This window comes from Acomys minous (genome assembly GCF_964271855.1).
Source record: "Acomys minous genome assembly, chromosome: 2".
NCBI lineage: Eukaryota > Metazoa > Chordata > Mammalia > Rodentia > Muridae > Acomys > Acomys minous.
In genome coordinates this window covers 49,517,580-49,538,494 of record NC_140484.1, presented here as the reverse complement: position 1 = coordinate 49,538,494, position 20,915 = coordinate 49,517,580, and the positions used below count along the sequence as shown (strand labels likewise).

At 38.7% G+C, this 20,915-nt stretch overlaps 1 protein-coding gene across 2 annotated transcripts in view; it reads right to left on the bottom strand.

The window, feature by feature from the left end:
• Positions 1-18,209: 18,209 nt before the first annotated feature.
• Positions 18,210-20,915, bottom strand: part of LOC311585612 (solute carrier family 22 member 19-like) — a 55,058-nt gene continuing 52,352 nt past the window's right edge. For both annotated transcript variants that reach the window (XM_084761021.1, XM_084761022.1), the window contains 2 exons: positions 19,058-19,261; positions 18,210-18,502 (listed from right to left, as the gene is read on the bottom strand). In XM_084761021.1, the coding sequence (XP_084617147.1) occupies positions 18,442-18,502; positions 19,058-19,261 (265 nt within the window). In that variant the 3' untranslated portion in view covers positions 18,210-18,441. The remainder of the gene's footprint in view (positions 18,503-19,057; positions 19,262-20,915) is intronic.

Sequence of the window (20,915 nt, the reverse complement as noted above, 5' to 3'; positions counted from 1 at the left end):
CGAGGGTTTTGCAGACAAAAAGACAAAACAAGTAGAAGGAACAAAGAGCCTAACTGAGGGTGGCAACAATTGACAAACTCTGGAAAAGCCAATGAGTCCATGGCTGGTTCCTACTTTACCGTCTAATAAATTTAGTGTTTCTGGTTTTTTGCTGAGGTCTTTGATTCACTTGGACTTGAGTTTTGTGAAGGATGATAAATAAATAAGGATCTATTTGCTTTTTACTACTTGCAGACATCCAGCTGGATCAACACCATTTGTTGATGATGCTTTCCTTTTCCACTGTTCGATTTTGGCTTCTTGATCAAGTTAGGTATGTGGGTTTATTTCCAGGTCATTAATTCAATTCCATTGATCAACCAGTCTCTTTTTATGCCCATAACATGAAGTTTTCATTACTGTTCCTCAGTAGTACAGCTTGAAGTTAGGGATGGAGATACCTTCAGAATTTCCTTTATTGAGAATGATTCTTTCAAAATCTATAAAGAAATTCTTTTATCATAGAGGATTGTTTTTAGCTATTCTGTTTTTTTTCCCCATATGACTGAGAATGGTTCTTTCAAGATCTATAGAGAATTGTGTTAGCATTTTGATGGGAATTGCATTGAATCTATATATTTCTTTTGGTAAGATGGCCATTGTACTGTTAACCCTACTGATCTTTCCATCTTCTGATATCTTCTTCATTTTCTTTTTTCAGTCACTTCAAGTTCTTGTCATATAGGTCTTTTACTTGTCTGGTTAGAGTTACACCAGGATACTTTATATTATTTGTGGCTATTGTGAATGGTGTTGTTTCTACAATTTATTTCTCAGCCTGTTTGTTATTTGTAAACAGGAGAGCTACTGATTTTTATAAATTAATTTTGTAACAAGTCACTATGTTAAAGGGGTTTATTAGATGTAGGAGTTCTCAAGTAGAGTTTTGGGGGTAGCTAATGTATACTTTCGTATCATCCATGAATATGGATACTTTGACTTCTTCCTTTCCAATTTGTATAGTTTTGATCTCCTTTAGTTGAATTATCACTCTAGCTAGGACTTCAGGTACTATATTAAAGAGATATATAGAGATTGGCAGTCGTTTTGTCCCTAGTGTTAGTGAAATTGCTTTGCGTTTCTCTCCATTCAATTTGATGTTGGCTATCGGTTTGCTGTGTATAGATAGCCTTCATTATGTTTAGGTATGTTAGGCATACCTTGTATGCCTCATCTCTCCAAGACTTTTATAATGAAGAGGTATTGGATTTTGTAAAATGCTTTTTCTGTATCCAATGAGATGATTATGTGATATTTTTCAGTTTTTTATATGGTGGATTTCATTGCTGGGTTTTCATATCTTTGGTTTTTTAATTTTACAGTTTTTCAACACATAAATACAATACACCACATACTGCAAGAAGAACCGTGAAACAATCAGGAATTATATACATGTTACATTCATAGTGTTTTGGTTATTTGTATTTGACAACCTTATAGATGAACTAACAGAAACTTACCCAAGACCAGAACAAGAGCAAGCCAATCAAAAGTCTAACACAGATTGGAGCAAAGCTCAGTAGGTCTCCCCTGTAGCTTAAGATCTGCTTGATGTTGATTGTTGCTGGGGGAAGAACTGTTATCTTACTTTAGGGATATGGTCAATACCAGGTTGTCTGTGCTCCAGTGCACATATAGGCAACATTAACCAAACAGCAGAATATGAAAAAAGGAAAAAGGACACGAGTTTTACAAAAAAAAATGTGTTCAGGCATCTTGGAGGAAGTTGTGGAGCACACAAATGTGGGACATTATCATAATACAGGGTATACATGTATAAAATTTCTAAGAATAAATACTGATAAGAAAATGTATTTAAAAGAAATATTTCTTGTGTGTCGGGTTAGGTTAAGTAAAGTGTCCACGTATTGTGACAAGTCAGAATTATTCAGCTTTGATTTCTAACTTAACATACCTAGCAGGATGAACACACCACAGTGATATTGAGAAATGTAGGTCCATGACATAATACATCTGCAGCTTGTGTGAGGCCCAACAGTCAGCCCTGAGCACTGTGGAAAAACCCAAACATTCCAGGAGATTATATTCCTTTATAGGCTAGAGTGTGAGTAATTTCTAGTACACTACACCCATGCATGAGCTCTAAGTTCTATCCTCAGTATTGCCATAAGTATACCAGTAAATAAATAAAACAAAAACAATGATTGGGTTCTAATTGGCTCTACTCTAGGAGGAGCCATCAAGGAAGCTGTGCTGATGTATAGGATCCAGCGAGAACAGAAATTGATATAGAATTATTGTACTGTGTGGCCACATATTTGAGAGTAACAATTAAGGGCTTATGTTGAGGAGTAGATTCAATAATCTACTTTTTGTTCTATCATCACTATATATTTCTATATCCCCTTTCTTTCTTTTCAGCTCCTATCTCCTTACCTACAAAAGGAAGATAAGGTAAAAGAGAGACATCCCTGAGTCCAGTCTAGTTTTCTCTCTGTGTAAGACCAACAATAACTTATAATCAATTCCCAATGAAAATAAGTATCCGTAGCCCAAGAAAGCTAACAGGAACCTACCCGACCCCCTTAATGGAAATAAGGTGTCATTCTCCGAAGGTTTCTTCAGACTGATTTGGGGAAAATAATACCTTTGTAGGGCCCCAAAGAAAATTAGGGGAAATAATTAAACAAGCCAGGGATAGCATTTGTGGTCCAGTTTCTAAATGTTAAGAAATTCCAGGATTAATAGGAGTACTGTATGGGACAGTCTGAAATGCTGGACCAATTGAGAATGGAAGCTTTCTTTGAAGCTGTCCTGTTCTGATGGATAACAGCAACTGAAGCTCCTGAGGCTAGAACACAAAGGATGCAGGATGTCAGTGTCCAGCCTGCTGAGATGAATGAATCCTGTCAGGTCCAATCCAGCATTAGTGTCTGGTTCTTTTGTTCTGAAAGCATAATTTCTCATAAGTATTATACAGTTCTAAAATTATAATTGTATGAAGTGTATGGGATGCACAAAACAATTAAGGCTGGTTCTCTGCTCTTTGTATGAACAGAAGTAAGACATCTAAAAATCTTCATTGATGCCGTATGAAGAATGAGTCTAACAATATGTCACAGGAATTCTGTGACCAACACAAAGCTTTGTCTATGCACAGACATTCGTATCTCAGCCAGTCTCAGAGCTATTCCCATGTAGTGGGATTAGCAACGTAAATTACCTGCTTGTTCTGCAGCTGAATTCTTTACATCCTGATTGTAGCCCTGTCCTTCATCACCTCCTGATACCACCCCTCCCTCATCCCATTTCTGTCCCCCCTGTATTTGTTAGAAAGGGGAGCCCTCCTCCCCTAACATCTGACCTCAGCCTATCCAGTATCCTCTGTACTACCTGTAACCTCTTCCTCTGTGGTCTGGCAAGGCTACCCTGCCAGGGGGGAAGTGTTCAACATAAGGAGGCCAGAGTCCATATCAGAAGTACATCCTACTTCCCATATTGTGGGACCTGCCAGGAGACTGTGCTGCCTATCTGCTACATCTGAGCAGAGGATCTAGGTCCACATCACACATGGTCTTTTGTTGGTATGTCAGCCTCTGTATTGTAGTGTGGTTATCCTGTAATAAGTGGCTAATATCCACTTATGGGTAAGTATATACCTTGTGAGTCTTTCTGGGTTTGGGTTACTTCACTCAGGATAATTGTCTCTAGTTCCCCCATTGCCATGGACTGTCTCAGTTGGGTATAGGTCCTTGGGAATGGGGGTCCTTGAAGTGTCGGTGGGCAAAGATCGGTGAGTGACAAACAGAGACAAACCCAGAGATACTGTTTGAATCTGAGTGTATTTTGCAGACAAGCAAGCTGGGTTTTTATACATTTTTTGAAATGGGGGGGTGTTTTTCATGGTTACATTTTTTCATACAATTCAAAATAAGGATGCAGAGTAATAATGTCATCAATCTTAAGTCAATCGCTTGGTATCAATACACATGTGCCTTCTTTATCAAAGGTCAATGTTCTCTCATTATGCCAAACATCTGTGAGTCAAGACAGTTTTTTCTTAGCCCTTTTGTCACTATCCGGAGCTTTCTTAAACACTTTACTTGTAAGTCATAATATAAACTATGATTAATTCTTAGCCATGCTTTTATTAACAAGTGGAATGGAACTTGGTAAAACTGCCTGAATGACCCTTGGCTGAAGTCCCAAGCTAGGGGTCTCTTAGCAACACAGTTACATTTGAAAAGTTCTGATATGAAAAGTAAAAACAAAGGCAGAATATTATAAAACAAATGAGTAAGAAGAAAAATTGCAATTAGTCACTCCTGGCAGGAACATCAGACTCATTCCAGGAGGCTCTCCTTGGTGGGTGGTCATTGCCTCTGGTTTGTGTAGTATTTGTCACACAGACTCTACTGGAGGGGTCGTGACAATCCATTTGCTTGCAAATTTCAAGATTTCCTTATTTTTGATAGCTGAATAGTATTCCATTGTGTAAATGTACCATAGTTTCTTTGTCCATTCTTTGGTTGAGGGACATCTAGGTTGTTTCCAGATTCTGGATATTACAAATAAGACTGCTACAAACCTAATTGAGCAAATGTCCTTATGGGGCAGCTTTTCAGTATATATGCAGGAGTGCTGTGATTGGGTTTTGAGGTAGGATTATTCCCAATTTTCTGACACAGTGCCAGATTGGTTTCCAAAGTGGTTGTACAAGTTTACACTCCCACCAGCAATGGAGGAGTGTTCCCCTTTCTTATGTTAAACCGTGTGGGCATCCCTGGGATGAAGTCTACTTGACCATGGTTGATAATGCATTTGATGTGTTCTTGGATTCTGTTTGTGAGAATTTTATTGAGTACTTTTTGCATCAATGTTCATGAGTAAAATTGGTCTGAAATTCTTTTTTCTTTTGTTAAGTGTCTGTGTGTGTTAGGTACCAGAGTGACTATGGATACATAGAATACATTTGGTAATGTGTCTCCTGTTTCTATTTTGTGGAGTAGTTTGAGGAGTATTGGTGTTAGCTCTTCTTTGAAAGTTCAGAAGAATTCTGCATTGAAACCTTCTGGCCATGGGATTATTTAGGATGGGAGACTTTTAATGACTGTTTCTACTTTCTTTGGGGTTATAGGACTATTTAACTTGTTTACCTGATCTTAATTTAATTTTAGTAAGTGAAATCTACCAGGAAAATCGTCCATTTCATTTATATTATCTAATTTTGTGGAGTACAGGCTTTTGAAGTGAGGCCCAATGATTCTTTAGTTTTCACCAGTATTTCTTGTTATCTCTCTCTTTTCAGTTCTGGTTTTATTGATCTGGAAACTGTCTCTCTGCCTTTTAGTTAGTTTGGCTAAGAGTTTGTCTCTTATTGATTTTTATCAAAGAACCAGCTCTTGGTTTCACTGATTCTTTATATTGTACTCTTTGTTTCTAAGTTATTGATTTCCCCCTTGAGTTTGTTTATTTCCTGATGTCTACTCCTCTTTGGTGTTTGCTTCCTTTTTTCTAGAACTTTTAGGTGTGATTTAAAAATTGATAACATAAGAGTTCTCCAATTTCTTCATGAAGACACATAAAAGTTATGAACTTTCCCCTTAGCAGGTTTCACTGTGTCCCATTTAGTTCAGGTACATTGAGCCTTCATTTATATTGAATTCTAACAAGTCTTTGATTTCTTTCTTTATTTCTTCCATGCCCCCAGTGGTCATTGAGTACAGTTGTTTAGTATCGATGAATTTGTCGCTTTTCTCTTGTTGAAATCTAGCTTTAATTCATGGTAGTCTGATAAAATAGAAGGAGTTATTTCAATTTCCTGTATTTGTTTTGGCTTGCTTTGTGACCAAGTATATGAGGATTTAATTCATGGCAGATGTTAGTTTAATTATTTCTTTGTTTAGTTTCTGTCTCGATGATCTGTCCAGTGGTGAGTGTGGGATGTCGAAGTCTCCCACTATTGATGTGTGGTGATCAGTGTGTGATTTAAGTTTTAGTAATGTTTCTCTTACTAATGTGAGTGCTTTGCATAAAGGGCATGTTCAGGATTGATAAGTTTTCTTGGTGGATTTTCTCTTTGATGAATATCAAGTGTCCTTCCTCACCTCTTTTGATTAATGTTGGTTGAAAGTCAGAGGAAGGATAATAGGTCACCAAGAAGAGACTCGATACCCTATGAGCATACACAGGGGGAGGAGGTCCCCCTCAGTCACAGACATAGGGGAAGGGAGTAGGGGGGGAAGCGGGAGGGAGGGAAGAATGGGAGGATATAAGGTATGGGCTAACAATTGAGATGTAATATAAATACATTAATAAAAATTAAAAAGGAAGTGGATAGTATGTAGATAGACTTAGGTCAAAAATCCTTGCTAGGCTAGCTCATACTGTGAGCGTTCTGTGGAGGGTAGGGGGTGGGGTGAAGAGAGAAAAAAAGAAAGTCTATTTTATTAAATATTAGAGTGGCTACTCCAGCTTGCTTCTTGGGTCTGTTTGCTTGGAAAACCTTTTTATAGTCCTTTATTCTGAGGTAATGTCTATATTTTTGCTGAGGTATGTTTTTCATATGCAGCAGAATGATAGGTTCTATTTATGTATCCTTTCTGTTTCCTGTGTGGAATTAAGTCCAATAAGGATTCCTAGAATAAAATGAAGGGGATTTTTTTAGCCATCACATCCACAATTACATCAGTCTTTTAGGGTGTTGGAGGAACCTTGTAGCATTTGTCTTTACATAGCGCTCAACAGTATTTTCCAGACACAACATGGCAATTATTTTTTAATTTATGTTTTCTCTAGTTATTTTGGTTTTATGTTTTATCTTGCACAAACATTAATTATTTGAGTTAATATCTGGATTATGGTCAGGGTCACAGACAGTCTCAAAAGCATTGCTAAAACAGATGTGGAAGGGTAAGAAGTGTCTTAGCAGATACAAAATGAAGTCAGGACATGATGTCAATAACTTGGTCACTTTATATAACAACTATTGATTAAAAAGAAAAGACCATGAATTTGAAAGAGCAAAGAGAAGTACATAGAAAGGTTTGGGGGAGGAAAAATGATGTTATTATGTTATAATCTCAAAAAATAAAATAATTTATAACTTTATGTTCAGTTATGTTTGTTGTGTCTTAGTGCTATAAAAATTCTGAAATAAAATACATAACAACAAATAATGTACTGGAGTTGAAAAACAAAGTACTTTTCAGGTATTTCAGTCATTATGTTAGGAGTATTGACTCTACTTTAAAATATACTAGGAATCTACCTTACTCTTTACTATCACTCTGATGGTACATCTTGGTGGTCAATTAACCATGTGTGTGTTGGGGTGATTTTCACATTGTACGAGGATGTGTCTCTGTATTTTTAATTATTAACTCTGTACCAGCAGAAGGCTAAGTGCTGGCAGCATTTTGATATTGTAATTTCTATTACCTGTTGCCAGCTTTACATTTATAAATTCTTGTCCTTCCATACCTGCTAAAAGTCAGACATCCCCCTATACCTAGAGGTAATTTAAGAGATGTGTCAGGTGTTATCTCACTGATGATTGGTTGTAATAAAGATCTGATGGCCAATATTTGGGTCAGGAAGTGTGTGGGTGGAGCTTCTGGAAGAGAGAGGGGCATGGGGAGAAGAAAGCAAACATGGAGATTCAGGAGAGGAACTGGGAGGGAACAGATGGTGGAATCAGGAGCTGAGAGGTAGCCATTTGGCAGATGGTAGGCGAGAATAGTTAAAGTTTAAACAGTAGGTAGGAAACAGGCTCAGTGAAAGGCCTAAACTTTAAACTACATAAAAGTTTCCATGTCATTAATTATACCACCAACGTCCCACTATACATGTAGAAAGAGGTAGCCTCAGTTTAAGAAATGTCTCTGCCAGATGTGACTACGGGCAGGTCTGGGAAGCATTTTCTTTATTTCTAATTGGTGCCGGAGGACCCAACCCATTGAAATAACATTGCTATGCAGGTGGGTCTAGCTGTCTATGTTGGCATAATGTTCTTGTGGACTGCTTACAGTTTATCCTTTTCCATTCAAATGCTCTTTCTCCCACCATATTCTCTGTTATTGTTTAACATTGGCAAGTTGGCCTTTATTGGCAATACAGAGAACAAATGGTGACATGTTTATATAAACTTGAGACAGGATACTTAGAATAAACACATCACAATGCAATGTCCACATCGAAACCAGATAGTGGAGTAGAAAAATCAGCATTTGAATGAATAAGGGCAAACTGTACCCAGTCCACAAGAGCATTATGTCCACATGTCTATGAAAAGTAGCAAACAGGAGTCTGGGAGCGAACCAGTAAGCAGCTTTGCTCCATGGTTCCTAGCTCTGCTTCTGCTTGAGTTCCTGTCTTGACTTCCCCCAACGATGGATTGTTACCTAGAAGCAAAATAAATCCCATCTTCCACAAGATGTTTCTGGTCAAATCATTTATATCAGCAACAGAAAATCAAACGAGAACAATCGTCATCCTTCCTGACTTGGTCTAAGACACCACATTTCCCACCCAGTAGATTTCTAAAGACTTCCATTGGTCTCTTCAAAGATTATGCCACACACACACACATTCACACAATATTTCATCACAAACCCTTTATTTTGGTTTTGCTTTTGAATTATTGTTAATTTATACATCTAAAAAACAGGAAACATGATAATGTAATAGATCCATTAGTAGCCTGCAATACCTCCCAATATTTGCATGTGACATTTATACTCTTTTTTTTTTTTTTTGGACTCCTATAATCTTTGGTTGCTTTATTTCATGACATCTTATTTTCCAACATCAATTGAAATTGCTCAACTGTAATCCTTCAGGGAGAAGTAGGACCTTATGAGTCTTTCCTCATGCCTGACAAAGTGCTGATAGCCTGCTCTGCTACAGGTAACACCTGCAGTGAGCTTACGAGTGCAATGGCCATATCATGTCCCAAATAAACTGTTCAACATCTCTGCTTCTTCGACTTCTAGTTCATATGTTCCTTTTGTTCATTCTCCTCTGATCTTTGTTAGGGAGGGCGAAATAGATGTCCCCTTTAGGGCCAAGAATTCCACAGTCTTTATTTTCCCCAGTTTGCCAGTAGTGACTGTGCGTTAATCACTGTCCACTGCTAAAAGGAGTTCCTCTAGCGAAGCCTGAGAGCAGCACTGATGTATCAATATGAATATAAATATCTAAAGCCTGATTTGACATGCCCCTTTACCAAATAATCATAATAGATAATTTCTTTTTAGTCAATAGTTGTTGTTTATGAAGTAACTAAGTTATCGACATCATAAAATTGGGAACCGGACAAGGCTGCCCACTTTCTCCTTATCTCTTCTATATAGTTCTTGAAGTTCTAGCCAAAGCAATAAGACAATACAAGGAGATCAAGGGGATCCAAATGGGAAAGGAGGAAGTCAAACTATCCCTATTTGCAGATGATATGATAGTATATATAAGTGAACCCAAAAATTCTACCAGAGAACTCTTACAGCTGATAAACACCTTCAGCAATTTGGTTGGATAAAAAATTAACTAAAAAAGGTCAGTAGCCTTCCTATACACAAATGACAAACATGCAGAGGAAGAAATTAGGAAAACTACACCCTTCACGATAGCCACAAGCAATATAAAATATTTAGGAATAACTCTAACAAAGCAATGAAGGACCTTAAGATAAAGCCAGAGACACTAAACTGGTTAGAAGAAAAAGTGGGGAAGAGCCTGGAACATATTGGCACAGGAGACAACTTCCTGAACAGAACACCAACAGCCCAGGCCTTAAGGTCAGCAATTAATAAATGGGACCTCATGAGGCTGAGAAGCTTCTGTAAGGCAGGAGACACTGTCAAGAGAACAAAGTGACAGCCTACAGACTGGGAAAAGATCTTCACCAACCCTACATCTGACAAAGGGCTAATATCCAAAATATATCAAGAACTCAAGAAATTAAACATCACCAAACCAAATAACCAAAAAAAAAAAAAAAAAAAAAAAAAAAAAGAAAGAAAGAAAAGAAAGCTGAGAAAGCCACAGAGAGCAAGACAATGAGCAGCCTCCCTCGTGGACTTTTCTTTAGATCTTGTCACCAGGTTCCTGCCTCAAGTTCCCACCCCGACTTCCCTTCATGGTATGCTGTAAGCTATAAGATGAAACAAACCCTTTCCCTGTCAAACTGTTTTCGGTTATGGTGTTTATCATAGCAATAAAGAGCTAAGTAGAAAAATTCTACTTTTAGAACCTTCTCCATGGGATTTCATTTCTTAAACTTTTTATTGGAATATATTAGTTACATGTTGTATTGGTTTTCATTTTGACAGCTTCATACATGTATATAGTGTATTTTTATCACTCACTGTTCGTCATGCCAACTCAAGTTTCTTACCATCACACTTGTGCTGGTCCCTTTCTCTTTCTCATCATAATCAGTCTACTTTAATATATCTCTCACTGAACAAGTCATTATGATTAAAGCTTCTTACAGAAGGATTGTGAACTGTGAAGATTTAATTACAATAGCTTGGGCAATTTACCACGAGGCCACACCACTTCTCCCAGAAACCATTAATTGATGAACTCCCTATCCATCCTCAGGAAGAATTTATGAGCCCTTCCTCATTAGCAATAGCTAGCTACCTATAAATCCTCAAGGAGAACCAGAATTCATGAGCTTCTCTACTCTCCATACTAGAAGCTTACATGCCCACTCTCATGCATGTCTTATGCAAAGCTTCCAAGAGTTTAAAATTCACTAGACAGCCAGGCAGTGGTGGCACACATCCTTTATCCCAGAGCTCAGCAGGCAGGGGCGGGAGGATCTCCGAGATACACTGATGCCAGAGGGCCATGTATTGATTTTTGAGAAAATTGCAGGTGGGGAATGCCAGGCTAACATCTTAGCAGGAACAGGAGAACTTAACATATTCAGTGAAATCTCATGACCCAGACCTTCAGTATTCACATTTTTGTCAGAATTCTAATCTTCTGAACTCCCACCAGAATCATACATTTAGCTCTGCTTACAGCATTCTAATATTTCCTTACCCTACATTAACAAACTCGTCCAGATCTCTCTAACAAATGACTTAATCTAATATCAACCTTTGACTGAATTTAAAACATGCTACTTATGGAGTAATAACATACCACGAAATGCTTCAAAATAGGATGGCCACAAAATAACAATACTTTCTGCAAAGGATTAATCCTCCTAAAACTATTTTTTTTTTGGAGAAGGTTGGAGGTTGAGGCAGAGGACACTCTGCCTGTATGACTCCCCTGCCTCTGCCTTCCAATTGCAAGGATTAAAGGAATGCACCTTAGTGCCCAGACTAAGACTATTTTTTTAATCATAAAAAAATCTGTTAGCATGTACATTGATAGCATGCTTGTTTAAGTTTTGCTTAAGCAGCTGGGTTGATGGGATTTCATGAATGTTGCTTTTCTGACATATTTTCTGTTTCTCTTGCTTTGACAATCTTTCCACTAGTGGAAGTAGAAATTACATTGAGCTTCAACTGTAGACAAACAATTGCAGCAACTAAGGAAGACTGATAGCAAGAGAGCCTCATAGAGAAGAGCCCCAAATTGGTAATTCTATGCCAAGTGGTCATCCCTGACACACACACACACACACACACACACACACACACACACACACACACACACACGTGTGGTATGTATATAACAATAATTAAAGAAATAGGATGTGTATATTTGAGAAAGAGCAGGTGGAGTGCATAGGATGGGGTAGAGGGAGGGAAGGAAAAGATAAAAATTATGTAATTATATTTGTATTTTAAAGCATTTTGAAGTGTCAGTTGGACATCAGGCTCAGAAAACATGTTATGCAAAGTAATTTGCTATATGTGGAACATGGGACCATATTCTAAATAACTCTTCACTTATTTTCCTTCCTAATATGTATCTATAACCTATACTTACCTTTCAATATTCAGAATCCAACTATCATCCCCTGATCAACATGCCCTCACTGCAGAAGTGCCTGAATTTCCTTCCACTACTGGGCTCACATTTCTTACTACTTCTATGACTGCCATTATTTTCTTGATGCTGTATATTGATCACTAGATAGTTATTATTAATCTGGTCTTCTGTAGGTTACCAGCATGCCTCACAGTATTTATCATTTTGGGACAAAAGTTTTTGATGTTGTTGAAGGTTGTGAGAACCACCGTGAAGGAGGAGCTGGAGGCAGCACAGACAAAACCTTCCCCACTGGACCTGCTCCATACACCCAACCTTCGCAAGCGGATCTGCCTCCTATCCTTTGTGAGGTAGCCTTTACATTGAGTCTCTTAAAATGCTGTAGTGATGCTTCATGTTTTTAATCCAGCACTCAGGAGGCAGAAGCATGCAGAACTCTATGGGTCTGAGGACAGCCTGACCTATCTATGAAGTTCAAGGCCACCCTACGCTGCATGCTGAGGTCCTGTCTCAAAAACGTTGTAGAGAATAAGTTTCACTTTAACAGAGTTGGAGACAAGTGACAAGGAGTTTCTACAGCTAGAAGGGACCCAAAAGGTTTGGACTATAATAACACAGAGTGAACTGTGCTGTGGTGAGTTTTTAATCCAGTCACTCCGAAGGTTCATCACCAGAAGCTGTTATTTAGTACTTCAGTCATGGAAAAAACTTTCAATCTAAGCTTCCTCAATTGTCTGTTTCCATTTCAAAGAAGATAAAACTTCAAACATCAACAACATAAGTATATATGTATGTATACATATACATATACATGTATACACATATGGATATATACAGATATAAAATTACAACTTTCATTCAGATAAAGATATAAGAAAAACTCTAAAACCTTGGGTGGATCCAGTTTATATCCCAAGAATTCCCTAGCCCCTTAAAAATGGACAGTGATCATACATTCATTACCATAGAAGGTTTTGTGACTACAAGCTTATCTCCCACATGTAAATTTTCCAGAAAACAGACACCTCAATATTTTAACAACTAACATGAGCTGCCTAAGGTAACTACGTCATCATGTGTTGGGCAATGACTCCAAACCTTATGATGTGACTTTCCTCTTTGTTCCCTACAGATCTGTGTCATTGATATCTGTTTTGGGTCTGCTTATGAACTCCAACACCTGAGCAATAATGTCTTCCTATGGCAGTGTCTCTATGGTGTGGTGTCCATCCCAGCCACTGTTCTTGGAAAAATTTTCTTGAACTACATGGGCCGCCAATAACCCAACTGATCTTCATGTCTATGCTTGGAATCTCCATTCTGGCCAATGTATCTTTGCCTCAAGGTGAGAAAAGAACACAGGATGAGCAAAGAAAATGCATTCACCCTTTTTCTCAGGATTTTTCAGATCCTTTCTGTAAGAAATCAGGGAAAAGGAATCCTATTGACACTGAGAACACATTATTCCATCAAGATATTGGGAAAACTGTCAAAATGTTAGTAAAATTTGGTTAAGATATTCATCTTTATTGGCTGGAAGAAGTGCCTGAGAACAGCTGCATATTCTTAAATGTCTTTAGGTTGACAATGTATCAGTCATTAGTGAATTGTAATTTTCATAGCAATTATATAGGTTAAGGCCTCATAATTCTGAGCAGGACACATTGTTGCTTCCTCTGCTCCACCATGTCTCATTACTTTAGCTTCAACGACAGCGTATTTTCTGAACTGTGTGTATCTACTCACGATTCTCACATTATATTACCAAGTATCCAACCCTAGTTTGGAAAGTTGTCTCAAGACGAGAAACATCGCTTGTGGTGAAGCTCGAAAGTTAGGACAAAGAAGTAGGAAAGGACTAAGCCACAGGACTGTTAGAATCGACTTTATTGAGTTACATGGATGATTGTCAGGAGGAAGTAGCCAGGTGGTCACCAAGCTTTGCTAAAACCTAGGATAGGACTCTTGCATATTTCATAAAATCCCAAAATAGCAGGGATGACTTTTAGATGTCAGCAGTCATGTCAGTTTTCTGCCTTGCCTCAAAAAATACTCCAGTGTGTAAAGGTTTCATGAGTCTCATAAAAAAAAAATGTGTATGAGTGTTTTGTCTGCATGTATGTACACACACCACATGTGTGCTTAGTGACCACAGAGGCCAGAAGATGGCATCAGATCCACTGGAAACTGAGAATACACTTGGGACATACCACGTGGGTGCTGGAACTCAAACAGTCACAAGACCTTCTGAAGTTAGAGGAAATTGGCCCTATTATGGTTTTCCAACTGACAGTTTTCTAAGCAGCAATCTTTACCTTTGAGTCTTCAGACATTATTCTGAGTCGTCAGTTCCCAGCTTCCGCCTTTCTGTCCTTCCATTTTTTGATGATATTGCACATGGGCCATATATCTAAATGTTCTATGAATCTAAATGAGTTGATAGTCCTCTGTGATTTCCCCATGACAGCCCTACGTTCTACATGAGGGATTTCTGAGACCCTAGACATAAAATGTGAACGTGATCTTCTGAATTCACCACGCTCTCCACATCTTAAGCAAACACCAGAAATACTGTTCAGAGCCAGCCCAGGGTCATTCAAGGCTAAAAGAGTCTACTGGCTATGGAAAGATACTGCTGCCCCCGTTCCAAAGCTAAACCTCCTCCTTTCAGCCTCTGCATAATTCCCTCCTTTCACCCCCTGCAGATGTTATTTAGCAGGTTAGCTCGGGACTTTCTGAGAGATAGTTAGCTAAGATAAGTTAGCTAAGATAAAATAGAAATAGCTCCGAGATAAACCACAGGTTCTTCCCCTGATGGTATCATCTGGAGACATTCTTGCCCCCCCCTCCCCACTGCTTAGTTCCTGCTCCACCCCATATAAGCTTTTGCTTTTGATTCAATAAACGGACCTTGATAGGAACACTACTTGGTCTTGGCTCTTTCTTTTCTGTCCCATCCCTCAGGTATGGCTCCCCTCACAACCCTGTAATTACTGGTCCTGCTGGACGGGACAAAATACAATGCCCACTTTTTCAGAAGCCTTTCTTTACCATAAATCAATATATGCAGACAGGTCACCTATCTCAGCTTACAGTTATGGATAATTTCCACCTCTCTTTAGTGTATCTTCACCCTTGTAGATCCATACAAACTTCTAACAAAATTATATTTCATTTGGGGTTGAGGAACTGCACATTTCTACACTCAGATTTATCTGTGTGTCTCACTCAACTGTCACCGGTCTTCCCCTCTCCAGAATTCCAGACCCTGAGTACAGTTTTGACAAAACCGGGAGGAGCAATTTCTTCTGCCATTATAACACGTAGCCTTGTGCACACCAGTGAGCTAGTCCCTCGCATAACCAGGTACAACTCGAGGTCAGAGCAGACTTTTCTCAGTTCATTCACTTTTACTGAGAGAACAGGAACAAAAGTGATGGCAGGAATGGCCTCAGCATTCTGGAAGGTTGCCTTTGTCACATAGCTTAAGACCAATGTACCACTAACCAGCTCTTCTCTACAATCTGGAGCCACCTAGAAGAAGGTAGGTGTCAATAGAAATGCAGCTTTTCAAAATGTTTTATTTATGACTGGTCTTTTGTGGTGCATATTATTATTTATTATTATTACAATATCATGCCAGTATGATGACATTCACTCCCCGTTACCTTTCTTCTCTTATCTCTGTTCACTCTTGCTAACTCCCTCCTTCCACACCTACCTACCTCTTATCCTCATATCTTTGTTCTTGTTGTAGACCTTTAAGCTAGAATAGAAAAATTGGGTTCCAAAATAACATTTTCAGATACTATCTTTTGATCCATCTACCTCCCCTATCCCTCCATCCCCACTTATATTCCCAGCCCACCCCTCAGTCCCCTCTATTCCTTCCTTGTCACATATATACTACAAGTCCCCCTCACCCCTTAAGACCTTCTCTTCCCCATCATGATCACTTTTTATCGTTTCATAGTCTATATTCTTACCCCCAGAAATGTATACATATGTGAATGTTAAAGTACAGCATATGCATATGACAGAAAACACATAGTGTTTTCTCCATAGCATGTTTTATTGTAAGTAACATGAGGGAAAGACTAAGCTTTGTCACAGGTGGAAGCAGTCTTGGTGGGCTTTACCCTTGGGCACCCCATGAATACCTTGTGACAGATTGAGTGGAGCCATCCTGGGCCTGGAATTCAGGAAGCAGACCTGGGGACCCCACCTGGACTATTGTCTTTCTAATTGACTCTCAACGGGAGAAGGAGACCGCCCTTCCCGCGTGACACAGGCAAGCGGGGAGGAGAGCAGCAGCAGGTTCAGATCAGGCTTGAGCATAGGTGGAGCAGCGAACAGGCTGGATCAGCGTGCAGGCCAGAGACACCTAAGGATCGGAAGGTTCACTCTTTTTTCCCTTTAACCCTTTTCCCTCTTGTGTAAGCTAGTTGGTTTGTATAATAAAGTTTAATTGTTAAGAAACAGAGCCTATAGTAACAAACAAGTGTTTTAATACCCTGTCCTTAAGAAAAAGGCAACACCAAATGAAATAGAAATTTGAAAGATAAGAATAAGTCATCCTTAATTTCAATTACAAGACTCATTGACTTGTAATTAATGTGATATGTAAAGTCACAAATTCTGTGTGAATTTGCCATATTACTTCTGATTTGTCCTTTATGCTCCAAGGGCAACTGCTATAGGAGTAATTGGCATTGGTGATAGTATTGGGGCAGCCCTGTCTCCCTGTTTATGATCCTCACGACATATTCTGCTTCCTTGCCCTGAATCATCTATGGAGTCCTCTCCATCCTCAGTGGCCTCCTTCCCTTTCTCCTTCCTGAGACCAGAAATCAGCCACTGCCTGACTCCATCCAAGATAGGGAAAATGAGTGAGTAAAACTTCTACTTTCTACTTAGGGAACTTTGTGTCTATGGTCCATGATGAGAAAGGTGAATGAGAATTTATGGTCACTCTCTTCCTGACAGGCTGACAACTAGGCTTTTCCACATATGGTCATTGGTGTTGGCATAGGGACTTTTGTACATATCTTTATATACATAGAAGTTTCATATGTGCCTGGAAACTCTACATCACAAGGGCCAGCCCGGGCCAGGTAGTGCTAGAAGATTTAATAATAATCATGATAAGTTTGTATGTCCTCTGTTTTACTCTGACCCATTAGGGAACACATATCTTGACAAGGTCATGTACCTTCTGTCTATTTTGTCCAACTAAGAAACATCTGAGAAAACTGAGAATAAAGCTTCTTCAGGCCCCAGCTATTCCACTCCTTGGAATATACCCAGAACTAGCTCCAGCACACAATGAGGACATATGCTCAATCATGTTCATAGCAGCCTTATTCATAATAGCCAGAACCTGCACAAAAAAACCTTAAATGTCCCTCAGTCGAAGAATGGTTGGATCTGGGCCCAGTGGTTCTGCTCAAACTACTGCACCAACCAAGGACAATATGTGCAGTAAACATTGAACCCCTAATCAGATCTAGCCAATGGACAGGACATTCTCCACAGCTGAGTGGAGAGCAAGGACTGCCTTGGGCATGAACTCTGGTGCCTCGTATTTGACCACTTCTTTGTGGTGGGGAAGCCTTGTGGCACTCAGGGAAAGAATAAGCAGGGTACCAAGATGAGACTTGAGAGATAGCCTATGACTATATAGTGGGGTAGGAGGACCCCCTCAGTCACAGACATAGGGGAGGGAAATAGAATGAAAGCAGGAGGGAGGGAGGGAGGAATGGGAAGATACAAGGGATGGGACATCAATTTAGATATAATCTGAATAAATTATTTAAATGTAAAATAAAATAAAGTAAAAAATAAACTCAAGAAACTAGACAACAACAAACAAAACAATCCAATTAAAAAACAGGATACAGATCTAAACAGAGAATTTTCAACAAAGGAATCTCTAATGGCTGAGAAGCACTTAAAGAAATGCTCATTGTCCTTAGTCATCAGGAAGTGCAAATCACCACTCAGAGATTCCCTCTTATACCTGTTAGCATGGATAAGATCAAAGACACAAGTGACAGCTCATACTGGTAAGGATGTGGAAGAAGAAAAACTCCCCTCAATTGATGGTTGAAGTGCAAATGTGTACAGCCACTTTGGAAATTAATATGGTGATATCTCAGAAAATTGGGAATCAATCTACTTTCAGACCCAGCTATACCTCTCTCAGACATATACCCAAAGGATGTTCCACCATACCATAAAGACCCTTACTCAACTATGTTCATAGCAATTTTATTTATAATAACCAGAAACTGGAAGTGAGCTAGTATATCTCAACAGAAGAATGGATAAAAAGTGTGGAACATATACGCAGTAGAGTATTATTCAGCTATCAAAAATACCATTATGAAACAGATTTGGGCAGAGGCAAATGATCTTGGGGCAACCCAACCCAAGTGACATTTTCTTTTTCTTGCTGTTTGCCCAGGGACCAATACCTGGAGTTCCTTAAAACCGTGTCAATTTGATGATGATGTCTTCTTGCTTTTCTTGTCTTGAACTTTTCCTCCTACAACACAACAAACATCATCTACATGTAAACAAACCTGAATGGACACAGAGAATAAAGGTGTCTCCTAAATTTGTAAGAGCAAACGCATCATTCACTTATAATATTTTAGACAATTCATTAGTCAAATTGTCTAATTTGACTGGACTAATCTAGGGAAATAAAAACCAACTCCTCTCTCGTAAGTACTCTCTACAAGTCATCTTTGGTACTAACTATCAGGGTGGGCTATGACCAAAACTCCAAATTAACACACATACTTCATGTGTTCTACATGAAGGCAGAGTGGGCAGAAAACATGATTTTGTCTATTTATCAATAAATCTCCAATCCTAGTAGAGCCCGTCTTTTGTGTCTAGAGACAACCAAGTCCATCTGAATCTACTTTGTAAAGGAGTACAGGAAAGACTCCTATGCCCATCACAATGTCCACATGGGCAAAAGCCTAGTTGTCTGACTGCTTGGGAGAGAGATGATCTAAATGCTATTTCACCTTCCACATCACAGGCCATTGGTACACAAGTCCCCTAAGGGGACGGTCCACATTTTACTCACTCATTTTCCACATCTTGGATGGAGTCAGGCAGTGGCTGATTCTTGGTCTCAGGAAGGAGAAAGGGAAGAAAGCCACTGAGGATGGAGAGGCCTCCGTAGATGATCCAGGGCAAGGAGTCAGAGTACATCGTGAGGATCATAAAAAGGGGAGCCAGGCATGACCCCATAGCAGCAAAAATTCCAATGGCTCCTGATGCTGTTCCCCTTGGAGCATAAAAAAATTTTCAGAAAATAATCTAGGAAACTTGTACTCATGGTACTGTGACACAGCATCTTAAAATAATCATCAGAATCAAAGTGAGGACGTTGGTAGAGTGCTTTGCAAATGTCTCTTTCGTTTGATAGTAGTTTTTGTCAAGGCCAGAGTATAAAGGCACTTGTTTACAGAGCAAATACAGAATATTCTGTATTTGCTCTGTAAATGAAGGCTCAGAATGATAAATACCACATTTTCTCCATATACAAATATTACATTTTAAAATTTGTTAGTTGTTTTTGTTGAAAGTATATATATATATATTTTATACTGGAGTTGGCTGTCCCAGCTTGCTTCTTAGGCCTGTTTGTTTGGAATATCTTTTTCCATCCCTTTACTCTGAGGTAGTGTCTATCTTTACTGCTGAGGTGTGTTATTATATGCAGCAGAATTATGAGTCTTACAGTTGCATCCATTCTGTTAACCTGTGTCTTTTTATTAGGGAATTGAAGCCATTGATGTTGAGATATATTAATGACCAGTGATTGTCAGCTCCTGTTATTCTGATGTTGGTGGTTGTAGAGTGTTTGTGTGTGTGTACTTGTGTGAGTGTCTGTATGTTTGTGTGTGTGTGTGTATGTGTGTATGTGTATTCTTTCTTTTGGTTTTGTGGATGTAGAGCTATTTGTTTCCTGCTGGTTGGAGTGGGCCTCCTTGGGTTGGAGTTTTCTTTCTAGTATCTTCTGTAGGGCTGGATTTGAGCTAGGCACTGTTTAAACTTGATTTTGTCATGCACTATCTTGTTTTCTCCATCTATGGTGATTGAAAGTTTTGCTGGTTATAGTGGTTTGAGTTGGCATCTGTGGTCTCTTAGTGCTTGCGTGACGTCCATCTAGGCCCTCTGGCTTTCATAGTATCTGTTGAGAAGTCAGATGCAATTCCGATAGGTTTGATTTTATATGTGACTTGGCCTTTTTCTCTTGCAGCTTTTAATATTCTGTATTTGCTTATATTCTGTATAAACTTAGTATTTTGATTATTATGTGGCGGGAGCATCTTATTGATTCTATTAGAAAACTCTTGGATTTTCTAAACACTTATAGTAAAGTTGCATGATACAAAATCATTATAAAAATACAGTAGCCTTACTTTATGCCATCTACTCTTAGTGAACTAGGAACATAAAAAGCCTGAAAATTATCCCATTCAAGAAAGCTCCCTTCCAAAGTTAATTATTCAGGAATATGTCCAACCAAAGTGGTGAAAGATCTCTACAATCAAAACTTCAAGATATTAAAGTAAACCACAGAAGAAGCTAGATGATATAAAGATATTCTATATTCCTGAATTGGGCAAATTAGTATTTTTGAAGATGTCTGTACTACTACAATTAACTTACAGGATAAAGGAAACCCCTATCAAAATTCCAATGTTATATTTAATGGGTTTAGGAAAAACAAATAAAAACTTAGATAGATTTACAAAAGGCGATGGATATCCGGATCAATGCTAAGATAAGAGCAATGCTAGGGCTATTCCAATATCCAAGTGCAAATTCCACTATAGAGCCATAATGATAATAACAGTCTGGGACTGACATAAAAACAGATAGAAGACAGTGGAATTGTATAGAGTATCTGGATACACAATGAAAAACTGTGT